This window comes from Salvia splendens, chromosome 17 (genome assembly GCF_004379255.2).
Source record: "Salvia splendens isolate huo1 chromosome 17, SspV2, whole genome shotgun sequence".
Classification (NCBI taxonomy): domain Eukaryota; kingdom Viridiplantae; phylum Streptophyta; class Magnoliopsida; order Lamiales; family Lamiaceae; genus Salvia; species Salvia splendens.
In genome coordinates, this window is record NC_056048.1 from 1,471,620 (window position 1) to 1,492,212 (window position 20,593).

The 20,593-nt window shown below is 39.4% G+C and overlaps 5 protein-coding genes across 14 annotated transcripts; all 5 read left to right on the plus strand.

Annotated features, from left to right (window-relative positions):
• The first annotated feature begins 2,266 nt into the window (after positions 1 to 2,266).
• LOC121774596 (polyphenol oxidase I, chloroplastic-like) lies at positions 2,267 to 4,181 on the plus strand. The gene has a single exon (XM_042171445.1). It carries the CDS (start codon positions 2,331 to 2,333, stop codon positions 4,008 to 4,010), a length of 1,680 nt encoding a protein of 559 aa, XP_042027379.1. The 5' UTR covers positions 2,267 to 2,330; the 3' UTR covers positions 4,011 to 4,181.
• Positions 4,182 to 5,351: 1,170 nt separating this feature from the next.
• On the plus strand, positions 5,352 to 6,956 carry LOC121775396 (berberine bridge enzyme-like 8). The gene has a single exon (XM_042172479.1). The coding sequence runs from the start codon at positions 5,352 to 5,354 to the stop codon at positions 6,954 to 6,956; it is 1,605 nt and encodes a 534-aa protein (XP_042028413.1).
• A 6,077-nt stretch (positions 6,957 to 13,033) lies between these two features.
• LOC121773365 (interactor of constitutive active ROPs 4-like) lies at positions 13,034 to 15,201 on the plus strand. Of its 10 annotated transcripts, none has more exons than XM_042170197.1 (3): positions 13,034 to 13,242; positions 13,696 to 13,855; positions 13,938 to 15,201. In XM_042170197.1, the coding sequence occupies exons 2-3, from the start codon at positions 13,842 to 13,844 to the stop codon at positions 15,064 to 15,066; spliced, it is 1,143 nt and encodes a 380-aa protein (XP_042026131.1). In that variant the 5' UTR covers positions 13,034 to 13,242; positions 13,696 to 13,841; the 3' UTR covers positions 15,067 to 15,201. The 10 variants fall into 10 exon arrangements, with proteins under 10 accessions (XP_042026131.1, XP_042026130.1, XP_042026137.1 ...); XM_042170196.1 differs by having other exon boundaries at positions 13,711 to 13,855; XM_042170203.1 differs by having other exon boundaries at positions 13,711 to 13,855; positions 13,941 to 15,201.
• A 576-nt stretch (positions 15,202 to 15,777) lies between these two features.
• On the plus strand, positions 15,778 to 16,701 carry LOC121775398 (aspartic proteinase CDR1-like). Its single transcript, XM_042172480.1, has one exon. The coding sequence runs from the start codon at positions 15,778 to 15,780 to the stop codon at positions 16,699 to 16,701; it is 924 nt and encodes a 307-aa protein (XP_042028414.1).
• Positions 16,702 to 18,303: 1,602 nt separating this feature from the next.
• On the plus strand, positions 18,304 to 19,587 carry LOC121775399 (probable aspartic protease At2g35615). Its single transcript, XM_042172481.1, has one exon. The coding sequence runs from the start codon at positions 18,304 to 18,306 to the stop codon at positions 19,585 to 19,587; it is 1,284 nt and encodes a 427-aa protein (XP_042028415.1).
• The last annotated feature ends 1,006 nt before the right edge of the window (positions 19,588 to 20,593 follow it).

Consider the following 20,593-nt stretch of genomic DNA (forward strand, 5'->3'; position numbering starts at 1 on the left):
AACTGATGAACAGACGCAATACTTCGTGAAGAGACGCGATGCTTCGTTTCTGCCTCTACTTATTGATCATTTTCGGTTCAAAGCTGGGATCTAGAGATCAACATACAAATATATTCGAAACCTGAATTGTATTCGATCAAATATTGGTAGAACCGCCAAATTGATTTGATCTAAAAGTGTTTCACGCCTTTCAGAACAATATTCGTTTTGTTCACGTTTTTGTTTAAACTCCCTATCAAATAATTCAATGCCGACAATTCTATTATTCTATAAAACATGCATGTTCAAAGATAGACGATTAGTCGGATTCCACCAAAAAGCGGATTCAGTACACCTGTGGTTAAACAAAAAAAAATAGACGATTATCAATGTTATCGTTAACAATATTTTAAATGTTAATAATGTGGTTTTGCACCTCAATTTCCCCAAATTTACTTGATTCCAAAATTTTACTCTATTCTATGATTTTTCATATTTATTTTTATTTTTATTTTTATTATTTGCAAAATTATTAAATCGGCTTTTTATGAATTTGCTTTTCAAGTAAATCTATCTAAAAGGAGAAAAATACAGCGCTTTATAAAGCAAGCGCAAATTTGTAGAGAAAATGGTTTCAGATCTGCCTTTTTATTACAAAAATATTTATATTTATATTTGGAGTACATGGTATTTAATGAACTTTTCAAAAAATTTAAAATATAAAGTAGAATAATATTTTTTAAATAAAAATTGAACCGAGAGATTAGGATTATTTTAACATATTTGTTGTAGATCTAATTTGAAATTTAATATTTATTTAGTTTGCGTAATAAAAAAAAATCGAAATGCCGAATAAGAAAAAGTCTATACCTATACTTCTATAATATAAAAAGCAAAACTCTTAAAAGTATAATTATGTATGACATTTGAAACATACTATTGCTTATTTTGGCCGATTATATGCAATGCCTAATATATCTAATTAACATTGAGGGAAATGGTATGCTCCTCGTTCTATCTACATTTCATTATAAAATTAATACTACATCAATAAAATTTACTCTCTCCGTCATCCAATACGTGTCTCAGTTTTACATTTTGATTCATCAATTATTAATTGTCTCACTTCATTCACAATCTACTAATCCATTTTCCTTCACTTTATATTATAAAACTAATATAAAAAAGTAGGACCGCCTATAACTAATTTTTTCAACTCACTTCATTTTACATTTCTTAAAACTTACGCCGGTTCAAAGTGGGACACATATTAAATGATAAAAGAAATACTATATTTAACTAGCTTTTTCTAACCAATTTATTTTATATTTCTTAGAAGTCCGTGTAGAGTCAAATAGAAACTCCAATATATTTATGAAGTCATAATGAGTGTACACACCCAACAAATCTTATTTTATCATAAAAATAATCCATAAATATTAATATCAAAGATAAATCATATTTGTGAAGGAGTACAAAATAAAAATATCCAAAGCCAAAAATTAGTGACCAGAGTAAATTAAGAACGATGATCAGGGGCGGACACACTTGATAAGTGGGTAGGGCTTAAGCCCTTACCCGATTTTGTATAATTATATTGTAGTTTTTAAAATCTTGAAAAGTCATTTTAAGCCCTTACCAATCACTAGTATTGAAGAACAAATTCTTATATTACATACAACCTTTCTATCAACTTTTTTTTGCGTACGCCTATGACGATGACCGTACAAATAATAACAAATCTAATATAAAAGCAAAAGAGCATTAGCGGATTAATAAAAACTAACAATAGTGTTACACAATAATGTGATCATCAACACAAGTCGCAAAGGTGTTAAATCTAACAGCACACATCAAATTGAAGCAGCACCGATATAGCAACTTGTACAAACCTTAGAAACCGAAATCTGAAGATAACTGGGTGTGAATTGTCATGTCAATGCTTCTGAAATTAGTACTATAGTCCTCTCTAAAATTTATGTCTTACCGAATTTTTAATGACAATATCAACCACTATTATTGATCCATTTTGTCTTACATTCTTTAACATATTACATATGGACACGTATTGCACCCAACCTATTGCATTGGCTTTTTGCACTCAGTAACTACTAATTTCCGTGCACTAATTAATAACATTTACATCCACATGGTTGTATTTTGTACTATTCCAATTTCAAAAGTTCATAGGTAAAAATAGGAGAGGATACACGAATTCAATTCCTTTAAGAACCTAATTAAATGTTTTTACAAAGAGAAAGAAGACTTTTCATATTAACGAAAATCACTAATTAAATTAAAATTCCCTGTATAAAGTGGATGTAGCATACTGAGAAATCACACCAAAAAACATGGCTTCCCTTCAATCTTCCTTAATGTTGCTATCCACCAATCACAAACCCCCCTCCACCACTGCAAGACGCTTCCGCGTGTCATGCAGTAGTGGAGGCGGAGGCGGTGTAGACCGTAGAGACTTGCTTTTAGGACTGGGAGGTCTCTATGGTGCTACAGCCGCCAATCTCAATGCCCGGGCTGATCCAATCCAGCCGCCGGACATGAAGGTTTGTGGGGTCCCGGACGTTGGCGGGGTACCTCTGGACGTGAACTGTTGCCCACCTGTGTCGGACGCGATAAAAGACTATGTCCTCCCGCCAGTGGGGACCCTGCGAGTGAGGCCGGCCGCGCACAGTCTCCACCGGCACCACCATGGATACCTAGCCAAGTACGAGGAAGCCGTGAGACGGATGAGGGCTTTGGACAAGTCCGACCCGGACGACCCCCGGGGCTTCACGCAGCAGGCCAACGTCCACTGCGCGTATTGCAACAATGCGTACGACCAGACCGGGACCAGCATCCCCCTCTCCATCCACTTCTCATGGTTGTTCTTCCCTTGGCATAGATGGTACTTGTATTTCTATGAAAGGATCTTGGGGAAGTTGATCCAAGACCCTACCTTCGCCTTGCCCTTCTGGAACTGGGACAACCCGAGGGGTATGCATCTACCGTCGATCTTCGACAACGAGAAATCCCCGCTCTACAACACCAACCGTAACCCTCTCCACCGACCTCCTGCCGTCGTCGACCTGCAGTACACAAACGACAAACCAGAACCGACTGACGATGAGAGGCTGGTGAGGAGCAATCTGGCTACAATGTATAACGAAATGATGAGGGTTCGCAAACCTGAAGATTTTATGGGGCAGAGTTATCTGGCAGGGGATGAGGTCCCACCCCCTGCCAAGGCAGGGACAGTAGAGCGGGGGTCCCACACCAGCATCCACCGCTGGGTGGGGGACCCTAGCAATCCCTACCATGAAGACCTAGGAAACTTCTACTCTGCAGGGCGGGACCCGGCTTTCTACTCTCATCACTCCAACGTTGACCGAATGTGGACTATATGGAGAGGCCTCAAGACCAGAGTCCCGAAAGCCATCAACGACCCGGACTACCTTAACGCGGCCTTCTTGTTCTACGACGAGAACAAGGAGCTCGTGCGTGTCAGGGCCGGGGATGCCCTGGACAACAGGAAAATGGGGTACGAGTACGAGGACGTCGACGTGCCCTGGTTGTACTTCCGGCCGCCCAGGAGGGCGGCCGGGGTTAAAATCAAGGACATCTCGAAAACCGCGCAGAGGCCGGAGAAGGTGTTCCCACTCACACTCAGCAGGATTGCTAGGGTTTTGGTGTCGAAAACCGCCCCAGGTGCGGCCGACGAGGATTTAGTGGTGGAGCACATACACGCCAGCCCTGAAGAATTCGTGAAGTTCGACGTCTACGTCAACAGCGAAGAAGACGACCCCAAGGACGTCGACAAGGCCGAATACGCCGGGACCTTCGCGAAGCTTCCGCATAGAGGCGGCCGCGGCCATCACTCGCATGATAAGGGGAAAGGATCGGTTAGGTTTACCTTGAAGGAACTGTACGAGGACATTAACATCGATGGCGACGACGAGGAGGTCGTCGTCACCATCGTTCCGCGGGCTAACGGCCGCCACGTCACCATTGGTGGTGTCAAAATCGTCAAGGCTTGACGTCGGTAGTTGATCGATTTGTGTGTTGTTGGTATGTACTAGTAATAATTTGATTCTTCAATTACTTGTGGTGGCAAGTGTTGGGAATTTTGTTGTGTGATTTCAGCTTTCTCTGTTGTAATAATTCCGCTTTTCCGGCGGTTGATGTGTTGGAAATTTGTTTGCTTTTTATTTTGTTCTATCGTAACCTTTTTTAATTTATTCTGTTATTTTAAGTAAATGAAAACATAGTTTTAGAATCATTTTAAATATTCTTCAAGATTTATATTCCCATAACCAAACTCCCAATACGAGAAATTATAAAACTTAGATCATAATTTCAATAATCGTAATTCAAGATATCATATTTCTAGGAATAATTTTATCTTTGACAACTTTACTTTTCGGAGAATTAGGGCTGTAAGTCTTACTGTTGCTAATTAATGCAATAAACATAAAGTTAATGTTATTAATCAAGACTAGTTAGACTTACATAATATTGCAAATAATTGCGTTTAAAAAATAGCCAATTTACTATTGCAAAAATAAAAAAGAACTTTTGTGTTAAATAATGAATATGCATGCATCAACAAAATAATCTCCCAACCTAACATTTCCGGTGACTTTCCGGCTACTTTATGGCGGTAAGGTCCACATGATCGCGTGAAGTTAAACGATTTTGTCTAAAAATTTTACAATAGGCATTTTGATAATATTTATATATTTTAAATTTCGGTTACTATTTTATAATGACATGTGAACTGAATAGTTTAATTAAATGTCAGATTTATTTATCATTTTGTAGTAAAAAATAAAATATAAGTTCTATTATCAAACGGATCAAATGTAAAATGGGACTCCTAATATAGAACATGGAGAATATTATACAATGAATTTTGTAACTTTATACAAACGGACAAACAACAACAAGCAAGGGGAGTAATGAACAAATTAACCAAATTATTTATTTCATACGATATATTACAACCCATAATAACGTGTCAACTTGTGATAAAAAAAATTAAGAATGCACCACTTTGTCATGGTCAACTGAGATTATTAAAACGTACTGTAATATTCAAGCTATATATCCCTAAATAGGCAGCAAATGGTGTTATCATATTTCCTTTAACTCATTTGAATCTAGTAACATCTTCATCTATACAAGACCAATTTAGCTAATTTGAATGTATTACTCTTAACCTAATTAGCTGGATTCTCTCATGTATAAAAAGTCAATCAGCCAACAAACAAAAAAATCAAGAAACTAACATGTTGTTGTTAGAATAATTTTGTTGAAGCAAGTCTTCTCCTATAAAACAACACAAAAAATGTTCGAAAGTAGGTATCAATTATCAAATCATGAACATTTTCATTCTCCCTTTGATTCTTCTTCTCACAATCTCAATCTCACAAGCATCATCTTCATCATCCTCAGCAGACATATTTCTCCAATGTCTCCACAAAAAATTCAGCAACTACTCCTCCATCTCCAGCAACGTCTACACCCCAATCAACGCCTCCTTCTCCTCCACCGTCAAATACTCCATTCACAATCTCCGATTCGCCTCCGACTCCACCCCAAAACCCTCCGTCATCGCTACGCCAGACCACGAATCCCACATCCCTCCCCTCATCCGCTGCGCCAAACGGAGCAAGCTCCAGATCAGAACCCGAAGCGGTGGCCATGACTACGAGGGCCTATCCTCCTTCGCGACGCAGGAAGTCCCCTTCCTCATCCTCGACTTGATAAATCTCAGAGAAATCGTTATCGACGTTGGCCGAAAAACCGCCTGGGTCGGCGCCGGCGCCACCGTCGGGGAGCTCTATTACCGGATCGCGGAGAAAAGCCCGGTTCTCGGGTTCCCGGCGGGGATCGGCCCGGCGGTCGGCGTCGGCGGCCAGTTCAGCGGCGGCGGCTACGGCACCATGCACCGGAAGTACGGCCTCTCGGCGGACAACGTCGTCGATGCGAGAATAGTCAACGCCCGCGGCAGGATCCTTGACCGGGAGTCAATGGGCGAGAATCTGTTCTGGGCGATCAGAGGTGGCAGTGGGGCCAGCTTCGGCGTGATCACGGCTTGGAAAGTCAGACTGGTGGATGTTCCTGAGACGGTTACTGTTTTCAAAGTCAACAGGGTGCTGGAGCAGAACGCGACTCAGATCATCCACCGCTGGCAGAGCGTGGCGCCGGAGATGGACCGGGATTTGTTCATCGGTATCATGTTGTATAGGTTGAATTCGAGCGCGGGAAACATTACGATCAATGCGAATTTCTATTCGTTGTTTCTCGGTGGGGCCAACCGGTTGCTGGCGATCATGGGGGAGGGCTTCCCCGAGTTAGGGTTGGTGAGAGAAGACTGCTTCGAAGTGAGCTGGCTTCAGTCGACCGTGTTTATGGGTGGGTACTCCGTTGACACTTCGCCCGAAGTTCTGCTAGACAGAGCTCGGGCGAAGGGTTATTGGAAGGGGAAGTCCAACTACGTGCAGGAGCCCATGCCTGAGTTGGGTTTGGAAGGTGTGTGGAAGTTGTTGTTTGGGGCGGAGGCGGAGTTTGTGCTGGTGGCAATGAATGCTTATGGTGGGAAAATGGCAGAGATTTGCGACTCTGCCATTCCGTTTCCCCACAGGGCGGGAAATTTGTATAAGTTGCTATTAATGGTGTTGTGGCGGGAAGAGAACAATAAGTATGCAGACAGTTATATAGAGTGGAGTAGGGAGTTTGATGAGTACTTGACTCCTTACGTTTCGAGTAATCCGAGGGCAGCGTATCTCAACTACAGAGATCTTGATCTCGGAGTCAACAATGTTGACGGGGAGACGAGCTACGAACAAGCTAGCCGTTGGGGAAAGAGGTATTACAAGGGTAATTTCGATCGTCTTGTGAGGATTAAGTCCGTGGTTGATCCTAAAGATTTCTTCAAGAACGAACAGAGCATTCCACCGGTGCACTCGAGGTTTGGCTGATGGGGACACAGAGACACGAACGTATCGTCTCGTGCCTGTACTCGAGTTTGAGCCCAGCGGGCCATGCTAGCTAGTTTTTCTTATTTTATAAATATCGAGTTGTGCTTTCATTGATGCTTTCGTTGAGAAGACAGATAATCGATGATTGTATATGAGTTGGTGCTTTCGTTACATGTTAAAGTGATGCTTTAATTAAAATAAAAAAAGGTGGTGTAGTATTTAAATGGTGTTCTTCTATTCTACTGAAATTATGGATCTGGCCACGTTAGTAAAAGTATTTTATTAGGAGTCGCATGTTGCAAAGCGAAGAATACGAAGTATGAATGATGTCAAAGGAGGCAGAGGTGGTGTTGTTGGACAAGAATTTGTTTTATGGTCAACAATGGCGCCCTTCAAGTTTAACATTATTATTTTAGACAAATCATACAAAACTTATATATGCATGTCAAATTGAAGAATTTTAAGATTCCAAAATTGTAATATTGCATATACAATATTTGCAAATGCGTGTTCGATTTAAGGGTTTTAAGATTTTAAAAATAGAATATTGCAGGTAAAACTTATGAATTTGGAACTAGTATAATATGCAAACAATAAATTTCAACAAATAAGAGTGGCGCGGCGAAAGCGTTGGGCCCATATGGGTCCCAGGATTAAACCCTTTCTCTACTTTTTCAGTAGAAAGCTTCCAATGTCACGTTTTTGGTATTTATTTACATTTATATTTCAATTTCCATGTTTATTGAAAGCTTCCAATTGTCAAGTGTTTTTTCCTTGAAATGACTATTGCAATAAAAATTAAAATTGCATATATTTACATTTATTTCTACATTTTGCTATTTTTAAAAATTTCTGGTGGTTGAATAATATGATTTCAATATATTATTTTCTTCCACTTTTTAATATTATGAAACTGCCCTGAATTTAATAAATTTCATGATTCAAATTGCTATTATCCCAAAATTTATCAGGATCATTGTTTGTGGACCTAAGTTATACTTGTAAGAATCATAAGTTGAAGGAAGAAGAACACATGATCCAATGATTTTCACAAGCTAAATATATGGTCATGATTAATTTTCACTTGTAAATCATATAAAAACCAACCGTACACATATTAATTGTTAGTGGCGTACATGATAAAAATTAATATAGTTTGGTGGTTTGTTTGCATCAAAATATCCTCAAATTATCTTCTTGGCATTACAATTTGATTATTTATTTAATTTATATTTTATAAAAATGCAGGTGTGCATCGTCATTTCTTTACAACATTCTCTATGAAAACCATACTACTTTAAAAGCGGAAAACGATAGTTATCCGAACGTGCTAATTTTGTCTACTTATTAATAAATTTTTTTGTTTTGTAATATGTTTCCGACAAGATTTGGCCGTATAAGTTAGGTACAAGTAAATGTGACAAGATGTAGGAATGGAGTAGTTGAGTTTATACTTAATCTTCACATGCTTTTGTCTACACTTCTGTAAAAATAAAAGACTGAACTGCACCAAAGGGTCCTGACTTTTCGCCTTGTAACATCAGAGGCCCTTAACTTTTAAAAATACCATCACAGGGATCTGACAAAACATATAATCACAAATCGTATTTTTTCGGATCATTAGACCCTCAGGGCCTGTAAGGGCAAAATCGGGCTTTTGCATGGCCGTCAGTGCTGTGTCAGCTGCAGCACTGTTGACAGGACATCGAATTGCAATTGGTGTGACAGGTTGCATTGCTTGTTGTCCCCTATTATTTTCACACGCATGAATTGCAATCGGACCTGCATTGAAATTTCACAAATTTTTGTCATTCCAAAACATTTCGCCAGGCTTCTCTATATTTTTTCCCTCCAATTCCACCTTCACTTCATCAATTTGCCATTTCGCCAAAATAATTAGCCTCTGCCTATCGCCTCTGCCTTTCACGCCATTTTAATCCTTTTCATCAATGGCTCCAAAACGGAGACGAAGTGCTGCTGGAGCGTCCTCCGCTCGTAGTTCTTCTAGGCGAAAAAAGAAGCCGGCGACGCCATCGTCTTCGTCACAATCACCTCCGGCATCACCTAGACACAGTAGAAGGGGTCGGGGACCGGAGATAATCGACGTAGACCCAGAAACGTGGAGCATTCGCGATCCTCTGCTTGATTTCTTCTATCCGGAAGAAGAATATAGTAAGTTCAAATTTAAAATTGGTTTCAAGGTTTTTAATTGTGATTTAGGGCTCCGAAAATTGGTTGATTTGTGAAACTGTTTTGATGTCCTTGTTTGGGAAATTGTGTGGACTGTGATTTAGGACTTTATATGTGAAAAAAGTTGGTTTAAATTTGGACGTTTGCTAACTCTATACAAACCATAACAGGGGACCATCCCGGGATGTTTTCAATCATATTTGAGTAACTTCATTTGTGATTTTAGTTTGGTAGTATTCATTTGTGTACATGGTTTGTGATTTCAGTCATAGTTGTGTAACCTCATTTTTGCTTTCAGACATAAATGAATAGCAACAAAGCAAAGCGTAGTCGATCAGGATTTTAGTTTGTGATTTCAGAAATGAACCACGGAGTGAACACGACATAGCATTTTTTAACAGTAGAAAAATTACAATACATAAGAACAAGATTGTGATTTTTAAGCGTCGGAGAGTTGTTGCCATCTGACCAATTTTCACCGCCAATGCGTCACACTCTTCAGTTTTTCATACCCAGTTGTAGCTTCAAGTCTTCAAACTCCACGGTTTTCAAGCGCAATTTCTCGTGCAACACACCTTCGAGTAGAGATTTGCTTCGAAGTTCAGCTTCGAATTGGTCTCGCTCAAGTTTCACTCTCTGAAAATAACTGTCTTGACTTGGGGATAGACTCGCATCAAACCATCGAAAAAACTTGCAGTCATCGTCCTGCATAATAATTTCTCATTAATCTTTATGCCAACAAAATTAATGGGCAACACGATCAAAATACATGGTTTTAACCTTCCATATAGGGCAGCGATAGTAACGTCTACCCGGGTTAGCAGCCGTCCTTGATGTAACGAGCTCGGCCTCAAGGTCGTGATTACACTTCATAATTTCTGGACGAGGCCAATTCCAATTGAAGCTTGAGCCGAACGATTGAGAAGAAGAAGAAGACATTGCGTAACGACCTGAATTCAGTTCGACAATACAAAAATCAAATCGACCAAGAATTGCAAAAATAATTTTCAAATGCCCGACAGTAACCATACAACCAAAAAAAATCAACCAACAATTGCAAAATAAAATTCCAACGGAAATCGCCTAAAACCCTCTTTGATACCCTAAATTCAGCAAAATCCAGATGAAATCCACTAAATTCGAGATCCCGAACGGCTGGCGAAGATATGAAATCCCCTAAATTGCCCGATGCCGAAGAAGGTAAAATCGCGTATACTGTTTTGAGAGGGAAATCAGAATTTGAGTAGAACTTGAAAGGGGTAGATGAAACGAAAATGGAGGGAAGAAATAATGAAACAGAATTGAAAAATATAAATGGAATTATGATTACACAGGTGCTTGACAAGACCGCACCTGCAAATGCAGTCATAGGGGTGCAGCCTAATGCAATCAAAAGGTCTAAACTGCCCTTTACCCCATTTGGGCATTTTCGTCCGAAAAATGGCAAAATATACACGATTTGTGATTATATGTTTTGTCAGATCCTTGTAGCAGTATTTTTAAAAGTTAGGGGCCTCTGATGTTATAAGGCGAAAAGTCATGGCCTTTTGGTGCAGTTCACTCAAAATAAAAACATATCCAACATTTTGGGTACTTGTTCGTCACTTCTCGTTGTGGATATGTGATCCGCCTTGCTTGCTTTAAATTTTCTAATATTTGCTACTGGTGAAATATAAGACACATTTAAATTCCTAAAAATTATTGATGACACAATTTAGGATTATAATTTAAGTGTCATTTACATTTTTAGATTCAATGTTTCTTGTTAGTTGTGGTTATCTAATCTCTTTATGTCGGATAGGATTAGAGATGCCCAAGGTTTTCGGTTCGGGCGGTTAACCGTGGAACCGTGAGATTCAAATCGAACCGAAACCGTCACTTTTGGAACTGTGGTTCGGTTCAGGTTCTAAAATTTCTGAACTGAAACCGTGCCGGAACCACCGGTTCCAGGCGGTTCTAGACCGCTTCCGGGCGATTCTAGACCGGAACCGCGAAAAACTGCCGGAAAATCATGAAACAGTGCTGAAACTGCCAAACACCACCGGAAACAGGCGGTTCGGAACCGTGAAAAACCGTAAAAAAAATCGGCGGTTCCAAACCGTAACCGCTGATTTTGGAACCGAAACCGTAACCGCAAAACACCCTCGTGGTTTGGTTCCTGTTCAACAATTTCTAAAACCGGAACCGGCGGTTCCGAACCGTAACCGCCGGTTCCGAACCTTGAGCATCTCTAGATAGGATGATAAATAAAGTCTAGACGTGAGTGTGTGTCTAGATGTGACCGTGTGATACTCATGTACTTCTATTTTTTTAATATTTTTTCTTAATTTTCTTTTCTATTGTACTGATTTGGGATAAAATAACATTTGTTTTAGTATTGCCATAAATATTAATTAAGACGACATTAATTGATCGATTTGTTGAGATCTCAAGCAAAACGGAATGTACCCAATCTTCAATATACATTAAAAAAAATTAGTTGGATATATATTACATTCAGTTGCATTATATGGCATACTAAATTAACAACCACGTTATAATAATTGTCGCTATCTAATTAACAACTCTTGAAACAAACTAAATAACTAGTCTACCATTGCATATTGTACTAATAATTATTTTCCTCAATTAATAATCCAATAAACTTTTTCACCAATTAATGAATAATTTATAAAGTATCGTTTCATAAATGCGTGTAAATTAATAAAAGTACTTGAAAATAATTATAATTGTATAATGATTTAAACAACTTAATGCGAAACTTAAATCTACACTATTCATAATTCTTTCATTATTATTACTACTATTATTTTCTCTTTTAGAGCTACACCATTTACTATTGGTTTCAACTTTCAAAGCTTCCCTATTATCAATTACAAATGTGAAAAATAATTTATTGAAAATAATGAGGCATACATAATTAAATCCACTTATATTTATAATCCATCAATTAAAAATGTAAACATAACCGTAATACAGTAGCATTTATAATAGTTTTGTACATGTCCCTTTTTTGTTGGCTCAAAATAATTCCAGCAAATTATTAAATTGAACTTTCATATGTTTAGACATAAATTCCAGGTTTTTGAAGGGGTAATTTAGTTACACGTTTAACAAAAATAATATTTTTATTATTAATTCGGTAAATTACTTTTACATTTGTCAAATTATAGTACTCCCTTCGTCCCTCTTTAGGAGTCTCAGTTATGTTCGACACGAGTTATAAGAAATGTAAAGGAATGTTGGTGAAAAAAGATAGTGAAATGTGAGTCATACTTTTTATATTACTTTTATAATAAAATTTGAGTGAAAAAAAGGTTAGTGGAATGTGAGGCCTAATACCATTTATAGAATATTCCAACTGAGACTACTAAAGTGGGACACCCAAAAATAGTAAACCGGGACTCCTAAAGCGGGACGGAGGGAGTAATATATTTGTGAAAATTCAATTTTATTTGAAAAATCTGACTGAACACATCAAACTAAAAATATGTGAAAATCTAACTAACGGACTGTAGCATAGTTGGCAGCGCAGAGTTGTGATGATCTTAAGTTATGGATGCAAGCCCCACCAGACAGTTGGGAGGCTTTTGGCCTTAGTTCACAAATCCGATCAAGCATGATTAGTCAGAGTACATTAAAAGTGGGTTCGGTCGAGCTGGATTAGTCAGAGTACATTAAAAGTGGGTTCGGTCGAACTGGATTAGTCAGATTGCATCAAAGACGAGTTCGAAACACTAGTATTCTTTGCAAGCCACCACATTATGACCGTTGGATTCCCTCCATCCAATGTTTTTGAAATTACTCTCTTGTCCTCACCTTCCAATTATTCCAAATATTCAATTATAGAAATTATTTAATTCGAATTTTCAAACATCTCTCTCTCTCACTCTACCCGTCTCGAGCTGTCAAATACACACGAAGAAGGCAAGTGAAGCGCACAATTGCTCTCATAAATGCCGCACAGCGGTTTCAAATTTAATGCCGCTTTCCATTTCCATTTCTATGGTACTCTGCTCCAAATCGCCATTCACCTCTGCTATTTAACAATCAGCTCCTGACCACACCTTGAAGAAGACGACGACACCTTCTGTAGGTGTGATTTTGTTACAGTACTTCAATTTTTGTTCATATCGATTCATAATTGCGATTCTATTTTGGAATAGATTAATCAATTCGCTGTGTATGCTTTTTAATTGAGCTTTCCTCTGACAAATGATTACTCTGGTTTTCCCCCCTTTTTTGGCGGCATTCAATTTCAATTGAAGCACTGTTTGTAGATCCAGCTGATATGAGTTTAATTAGTTTTACACACGGCTGAATCCGTTGAAATCGTGAAGTTATGAATTCTGTAGAGTGGTGAAGATCCGTTGTAAAATTGAAGCTCCTAATAGTTGCATTTTGATCGACTTCAGCTGTTTATTAGAGAAATTGGAAATTAGAAATCATAGTTAAATGCTGGTGTTAGTTAGGTTTGATTTGTGGTCAAATTGTTTGAGAAAACTGCAATTTGATTTAGCTTGTTGAATCCAATTGATGTATTTTATAGTGTTGAATTTCGCAGTATGTGAATATGCTGAGCTTCATTTTCCAGCTGAATTATCTAATGTTCTCATTCGATTAAGCCGATCAAAGTTTGAAGAACAGTTGATTTTGCTGTTACAGATAATTGAGTTTCCCTCGAAGAAGAGAGAAATGCCAATAACAAGGTATTCGGAATCTAATGCCTAGTGTATTCCCAAGTTATTCTGTTTTGTGTTTGGTTTTAATTTGATCTTGTTATGATCATAGTAGAACAGCTGAAGTAGCTCAACGGCCATCTCTTCGAGGGCATGCTAATCTGAGGACGTCCAGCGCTGATTCTGATCCAACACATGTTCGTCCGAGGACGGAGAGGAGCCCCAAAATAGCTGATGGTCGGACACAGAGAGGGACGCTGTCTAACCCATTGCACCAAAAGAAACTAAGAACTCGCATTGCAGATTTGGAATCTCAACTCGGCCATGCACAGGAGGAGCTCAAGAGTTTGAAGGGTCATTTAGTCTCGACCGGGACTGCTAAAAAGGCTGTGCAGGATCAACTTGAGAGGAAACCTAAGAAATCACAGAGGGCTCCTGAGCCATTGGAAATCGAAGAAAAGCATTCCACTTCAGCTGAGGCCCGAAAACTGAGTAAGAAGGATAGTACTAAAATGTACGAAGCATCTGAGGAAATCCAGGAGGAAACTGATGTTTTCGAAGTTCCTAACGAGAAGACAGCGTTGGAGCCTAAGGCTGACCTAGAAGATGATGAACTCAAGGCTAAGTCTGTCTCTTTGTCAGCTGAATCACCGGCCACCGCTGAGCCGGGGAGTCCATTGGTTGATGAGTTGGCTTCAAAGGCAGATGAGATAAATTTGCTGAAAGCCCGTTTAGAAGAGAAGGGGAAAGAAGTGGATGTGTTTCGTCAAGAAAACGAGAGCATAAAGAGCCAGCTCAATGAGAAATCACTGAAGATATCATTGGCTCAATCTGAGATCGATGGCCTGAATCAGAAGTTAACTTTGGCTAGTGAAGAGCTGGAGAAGAGTAAAAGCAGAGTTGCCCAGACGAATGAGAAGTTAGAAGCGACAGAAAAGGCGAAAGAGTTGCTAGAAAATGAGATGAAGATGCTTCGCGTACAAACTGAGCAATGGCGAAAAGCAGCGGATGCAGCAGCTACTGTTCTGGCTGGGGATGCGGAGGCGAACGGCAGGAGGATATCTGAGAGATGTGGATCCATGGATAAACTATCCGTCAACACGTTCGATCATGTTGGTGGGTACACGGGTTATGTAGGCTCGCCCGGGCTAATGGACGACAGAGATGATATTTTTGGAGGTGAAAAGAGGAAAGGCATTAGAATGTTTGGAGACCTGTGGAAGAAGAAGAGCCATAAGTAAGTTTTCAAAAATGCCTCTCTTTATTATAGACTGTATTCTTGAAGCTTTATGAAAAATTGAAAATGGTTTCTCGCCATTTATTAGTATTTGCTTGTTATCTGTGTGTTCATTCTATGAATTGAATGCGGTTCATCATTTAAGTATTAGTAGATATTTATTATTGTCTATATTATGTTCGTCATATTAAATGTATAAAGACATAATTAAATGTTAAGACTAAACTCATACGCAATAACCAGTTTCTCATTTGAACCTAAGAAATAATTAAAAGATTACTCACAAAAACAAAAGAAGCATATCACAATTACTCAAAACACTCTCTTTTCCTACATCTCCCCATATAAGTAGAACACTAATTAGATCTCCTCCCCCATCATAATCATCATGCCTTCAATCACAATCTTCTTCCTCATCTTCGCGCTCTGGTTCCTCCGAGGGCTGACGTCCTCGTCGGCTTCACCTTGGAACTCGTCCACCGCGACTCCCCCAACTCCCCTCTCTACCAAGCTAACCTCACAACCGCACAACGCTTCCTCAAGCACACCGAGATCTCCATTGCGCGCGCCTCCCATTTCAATGACCACGTCCACGCCGAGATCCGCCTCCCGTAAAGCTCTCCGTGCCCGTCTTCACCGCCGATTTATACATCGGCACCCCCGCCGTCAAGAGAACTCTCGTCTTTGACACCGGCAGCGACGTAACGTGGATACAATGCAGCCCCTGCACCCGCTGCTTCCAGCAGGACGGCCCCATCTTCGAGCCGAAGAAGTCGAGCAGCTTCAAGCTGATGAACAAAAACCACCCCCTCGCCGGAAGCTTCAAGTGCTCCATTTCGGCAAAGGCTGCAGTTACTCTGTTGGCTACTACAGAGGGCAGTCCTCGTCGGGGCTGGCCTCCACCGAGACTTTCTCGTTCGAAAGCAGTTTGAAAGCACCCGCAACAGTGTCGAACCTCGTTTTCGGCTGCGGGACTTCCAACTCCGGGTCTTTCCCGCCAGCGATCAGCGGAATACTGGGGATGGACAGGGAGCCGACGTCATTGCCCCAGCAGCTCGGCACAGGGATCAAGAACCGGTTCTCCTACTGCCTCTCCCCGACCACGTCCTCATACGTCAGGTTCGGGGATGAGGCGGTGATCCAAGGGAGGAACGTGCAGAGGACGCCGTTCCTCGAGACAAAAAATAAAAGGAGTGTTACTAGCTACGCCCTCCCGTTGATGGATCTCAGCATCAACGGGAGGAGGCTTGGGGCGAGGTTCCCCGAGGGAATCTACATAGATTCCGGATCCTCATTGAGCCTGCTGGAAACGAGTGTGTATGTTGCTGTGAAAAATTCTCTTGCTAGCTATTTTGCCAGTTTTCATGATGTTAAGAGGTATACAAGGAGTAATGCACCGGACATGTTTCTCTGTTATAGTTATGCGGCGGCGCCGACTTTACCGACAATGTTTTTTCATTTTACGGCTGCGCCGGCGAATTTGTTCTTCTTTCCGGGCGGGAATGTGTTATGCTTGGCGGCGTTGGAGTCGAAAACTATTTCCATTTTGGGGTCGTTTCAGCAGAGGAACGTGAGGTTTGTGTATGATTTGCAGCAGAAGATGCTGTCGTTTGCTCCTGAGGAATGTTCTAGAGACTAATGGTTCTTTGTTGTGTCTGTGTGTATGCTGTTGGCTCTCTATGGAGATATAAATAAGATTTGATATATTAATATCGAATTATCTATTTTACTAGTATTATAAAAATTAAAAACTGAACGAGGTATACAATATGAGATAAGTACTAAATCATGGAGATAAAAGATGCTTCTTGCATGGATAAATTTAACACAGAAAGGTGGTGTTCGATATATTAAACAAGATAATGCTAAGATACAATATGAGTATGTTTTATCATACTGAGATAAATTGTCATAGGTTTAATTATTATGGGTAAGAGTATCTGAATAAGAGATACTCCCTCTGTCATAGCTCAAGAGATGTCGGCACGTGTTAGAGGAAAATGATAATTATTATGGGTAAGAGTATCTGAACCAGACGATGACCACTACATCTTAAAGATATTTCTTACTTTAAGGTGGCTAACAATTGCAATATAACAGTATAAGTTCAAAAAATCTCGAAACAGCCGAACACTTCTTCTTCTGGGAAGGTATTTAAAATTTTTATTTTTCAAATATGTAAAACATCAGTATTCATTTTTGTGTTGTCTTACTATACCTGAATCATTCCTTTTTTGGCAAATAGCAACAATATTTTTTCTCTCTTACTTTATTCTTAAATCATTTGACACAATTTTTCTTAAATCTCGCGCCGAAAAGAAACATTAGATACTACTCTCTATTTAAAAAATTTTAAATGTTCATTTCTTACAAATAAAATAAAATGCCATATGGATTATCGAGGTGTTCTTAAATTGCTATTTTAATAACTCATCAATGCAATATATTAAAAATATTAATACGATGGCATTAGTATGTCAACACAAATTTAATTGATATACTTATATCTTTATGCTGACATCTATATTTTAAAATGTCAACATAAAGACATAAGTATGTCAACTAAATTTGTATTGACATACTATTACTAATGTTATCGTGGTGATATTTTTTAGATGCTGCATTGATGAGTTAGCATATTAGCAATTTAAAAAAAGTTGACATTTGTTCACTTCACACCTCTGGATTACAAAAATTTAAGTATTTTAAGATAGGTGAAACATACTTCCTCTATTGACACATTTTTATTTTTGGATGTCTCGTTCAAAGTGATATACTACATTTCTAAAAAAGAAAACCCAACTCTCTTTACTTTATTCTGTTTACTTTATTCTGTCTATTAGTTTTTTCTCTTCACTTAACACAAAATAACACTACACAAAATTCTGTGCCGAAAATAAAATGTTTCACTTTGTTCGCGAAAGGGGGAGTATAGCTGCTAGTGCCTAAAATAAAATGTTTCACAACACCATTTATGTATATTGTCTAAATTATGTTCCTTGTGGTTTGATGATATATTAGCATCAAGTGTAAAGACATAATTCCATGTTAAGACTATTAACATAACGCAATGTCCAATTTCTGATTTGAACCTAAGAACTAAATAAGAGATCACACACAAAAAGTAAAAAGTAGCAAAATAGGCATATCACAATTACTCAAAACACAATATCTCTTCCCACACCTCTCCATATAAATAGAACACTCATTCTTCCCTCTCCCATCATCATACTAAACCACAATGCCTTCCATCAACACCTTCTTCCTCATCTTCGCCCTCTTGTTCCTCCGACGCCCGACGTCCTCGTCCGCCTTCACCTTGAAGCTCGTCCACCGCGACTCCCCCGACTCCCCTCTATACCAACCGAACCTCACCACCGCCGACCGCTTCCTCAAGCACGCCGAGATTTCTTTCGCGCGCGCCTCCCTTTTCGAGAACCACGTCCACGCCGAGATCCGCCTCCCGGCAAAGCTCGACCCCATCTTCACCACAGACCTGTACATCGGCACCCCTCCTGTGAAAAGCACTCTCGTTTTCGACACCGGCAGCGGCGTCACGTGGATGCAATGCAAGCCCTGCACCCGCTGCTTCAACCAGTACAACCCTGTTTTCGAGCCGAAGAAGTCAAGCACCTATAAACTAATGAGAAAAAGCCACCCCCTCTCCAAAAGCTTCGACTGCTCCTTCTTCGGCAGCGGCTGCAGCTACTCCATCAACTACTATAGCGGCCAGTTCTCAAAGGGTCCGGTCGCCACTGAAACATTCACGTTTGACTCAAGTCTGAAACGGCCCGCATCAGTCACGAACCTCGTTTTCGGATGCGGGACCTCCAACGGCGGGCTATACCCGCCGCAGGTCAACGGGATACTCGGGATGGACAAGAAGCCGACGTCGCTGCCCCGCCAGCTCGGCGCGTCGATCAAGTACCGATTCTCGTACTGCCTCTCCCCGACCACGGCCTCGTACGTCAGGTTCGGAGACGAGGCCGTGATCCGGACGAGGAACGGACAAAGGACGCCGATCATCGAGACGACAAACAAGCGGAGTGCCAGTAACTACGCCCTCCCGTTGATGGATCTAAGCATCAACGGGAGGAGGCTCGGGGCCAGATTCCCCGAGGGAATCTACATAGATTCCGGATCCTCGATGAGCCTGCTGGAGACGAGTGCGTTTACCGTTGTGAAAAACTCTCTGATTAGCTATTTTGCGAGGTTTCGGGATGTGAAGAGGTATGCAGGGCCGATGGTTTCGGAGTCGCATGTATGTTTTCAGTATACGGGAGCGCAGCCGAGTTTACCGGCGATGGGGTTTCATTTCAACGGGGCGGAGATGGCGGTGCCGCCGCAGAATTTGTTCTTCTTTACGCATGGGAATGTGTTCTGTTTGGCGGCGTTGGAGTCGAAGAGTATTTCGATTTTGGGGGCTTTTCAGCAGAGGAATTTCAGGTTTGTGTTTGATTTGCAGCAGAAGATGCTGTCGTTTGCTGCTGAGGATTGTTCTAAAGACTTTCAGCTTGGTGTCTGAGTGAGGATGATTGGCTCTTTGTTGTTGAATAAGATTTAATATATTAATATGGAATTATCCATTTTATTATTATAAAAAAAATTTAAATATGAGACAGATGATGAATAAAAATTTATAAATCTCAATTAAATTTAATTAGGTTTTATGCAGTTGGAGTCGTGCACTTTCATTATTAGTTTCGTCAAGCAATTTCTCTATAGCTTGGAACAAGTCGCCACAAATATGGGGTAACAAAATTTTTAGATTTATACATAGTCTAAAAATAAAAATTTATAAAATGTATAAAACTTTATTTAAATAAAATATTTTATTCAAATACTCCCACAATATTCTAATCTAATACCAGTACATAATAACTAAACAATTTCTTTTAAATTTTTGGATTTTTTATTTGGTTCATACTTAGGTAAACAACTTTCGAATTTAATTACATTTTCTCAAGCAAAAATAAATAAAATGTAAAATAGCATTCACCCACCAGTCCACTATTAGAAAAACTATCTTGCTTGGTCGAGTAACAAAAAATTTAAATATATATTTCAAATTTTAATACTTGTCTCTTCATGTTCAATGAGTATACTATATTTGTTCACTAATTGTTTAATTTAAAGTGACACTTTAATTCAGTGCAGATTTTAAGAGAATTAGATGAGAGTTGTTAAATAATGGATATTGAGTGTAATAATCAAATTGCAACTGCTTTCAAACTCAAAAATACATTTAGTTTTTTTTTTTTGACATTATATATATTGACTTAGTATATCATAGCAATGCAAATTACTTTTTTTTGTGCAAATTTATTCATCCGAAAGTATTTAATTAAAATTTCTTTAGAATTCTTGTAAAAATACCTTTATTTTGATATATACTTTTAATCGAGAGAGTTATACAATTTTTTTTTTTTTTTTGAGACGTTTTGAGATTTCTAAAAATTGTTAACCGTCATTGAAAGTGACATGTGTCATTGAATATTTACAAAAACGATGAGATCAATGCATCGAGTGCA

Excerpts from the sequence above, each read along its gene's own strand:
- LOC121775398 (XM_042172480.1), top strand. The coding sequence starts at position 15,778 with ATGCAGCCCCTGCACCCGCTGCTTCCAGCAGGACGGCCCCATCTTCGA.
- LOC121774596 (XM_042171445.1), top strand. The coding sequence starts at position 2,331 with ATGGCTTCCCTTCAATCTTCCTTAATGTTGCTATCCACCAATCACAAA.
- LOC121775399 (XM_042172481.1), top strand. The coding sequence starts at position 18,304 with ATGCCTTCCATCAACACCTTCTTCCTCATCTTCGCCCTCTTGTTCCTC.
- LOC121775396 (XM_042172479.1), top strand. The coding sequence starts at position 5,352 with ATGAACATTTTCATTCTCCCTTTGATTCTTCTTCTCACAATCTCAATC.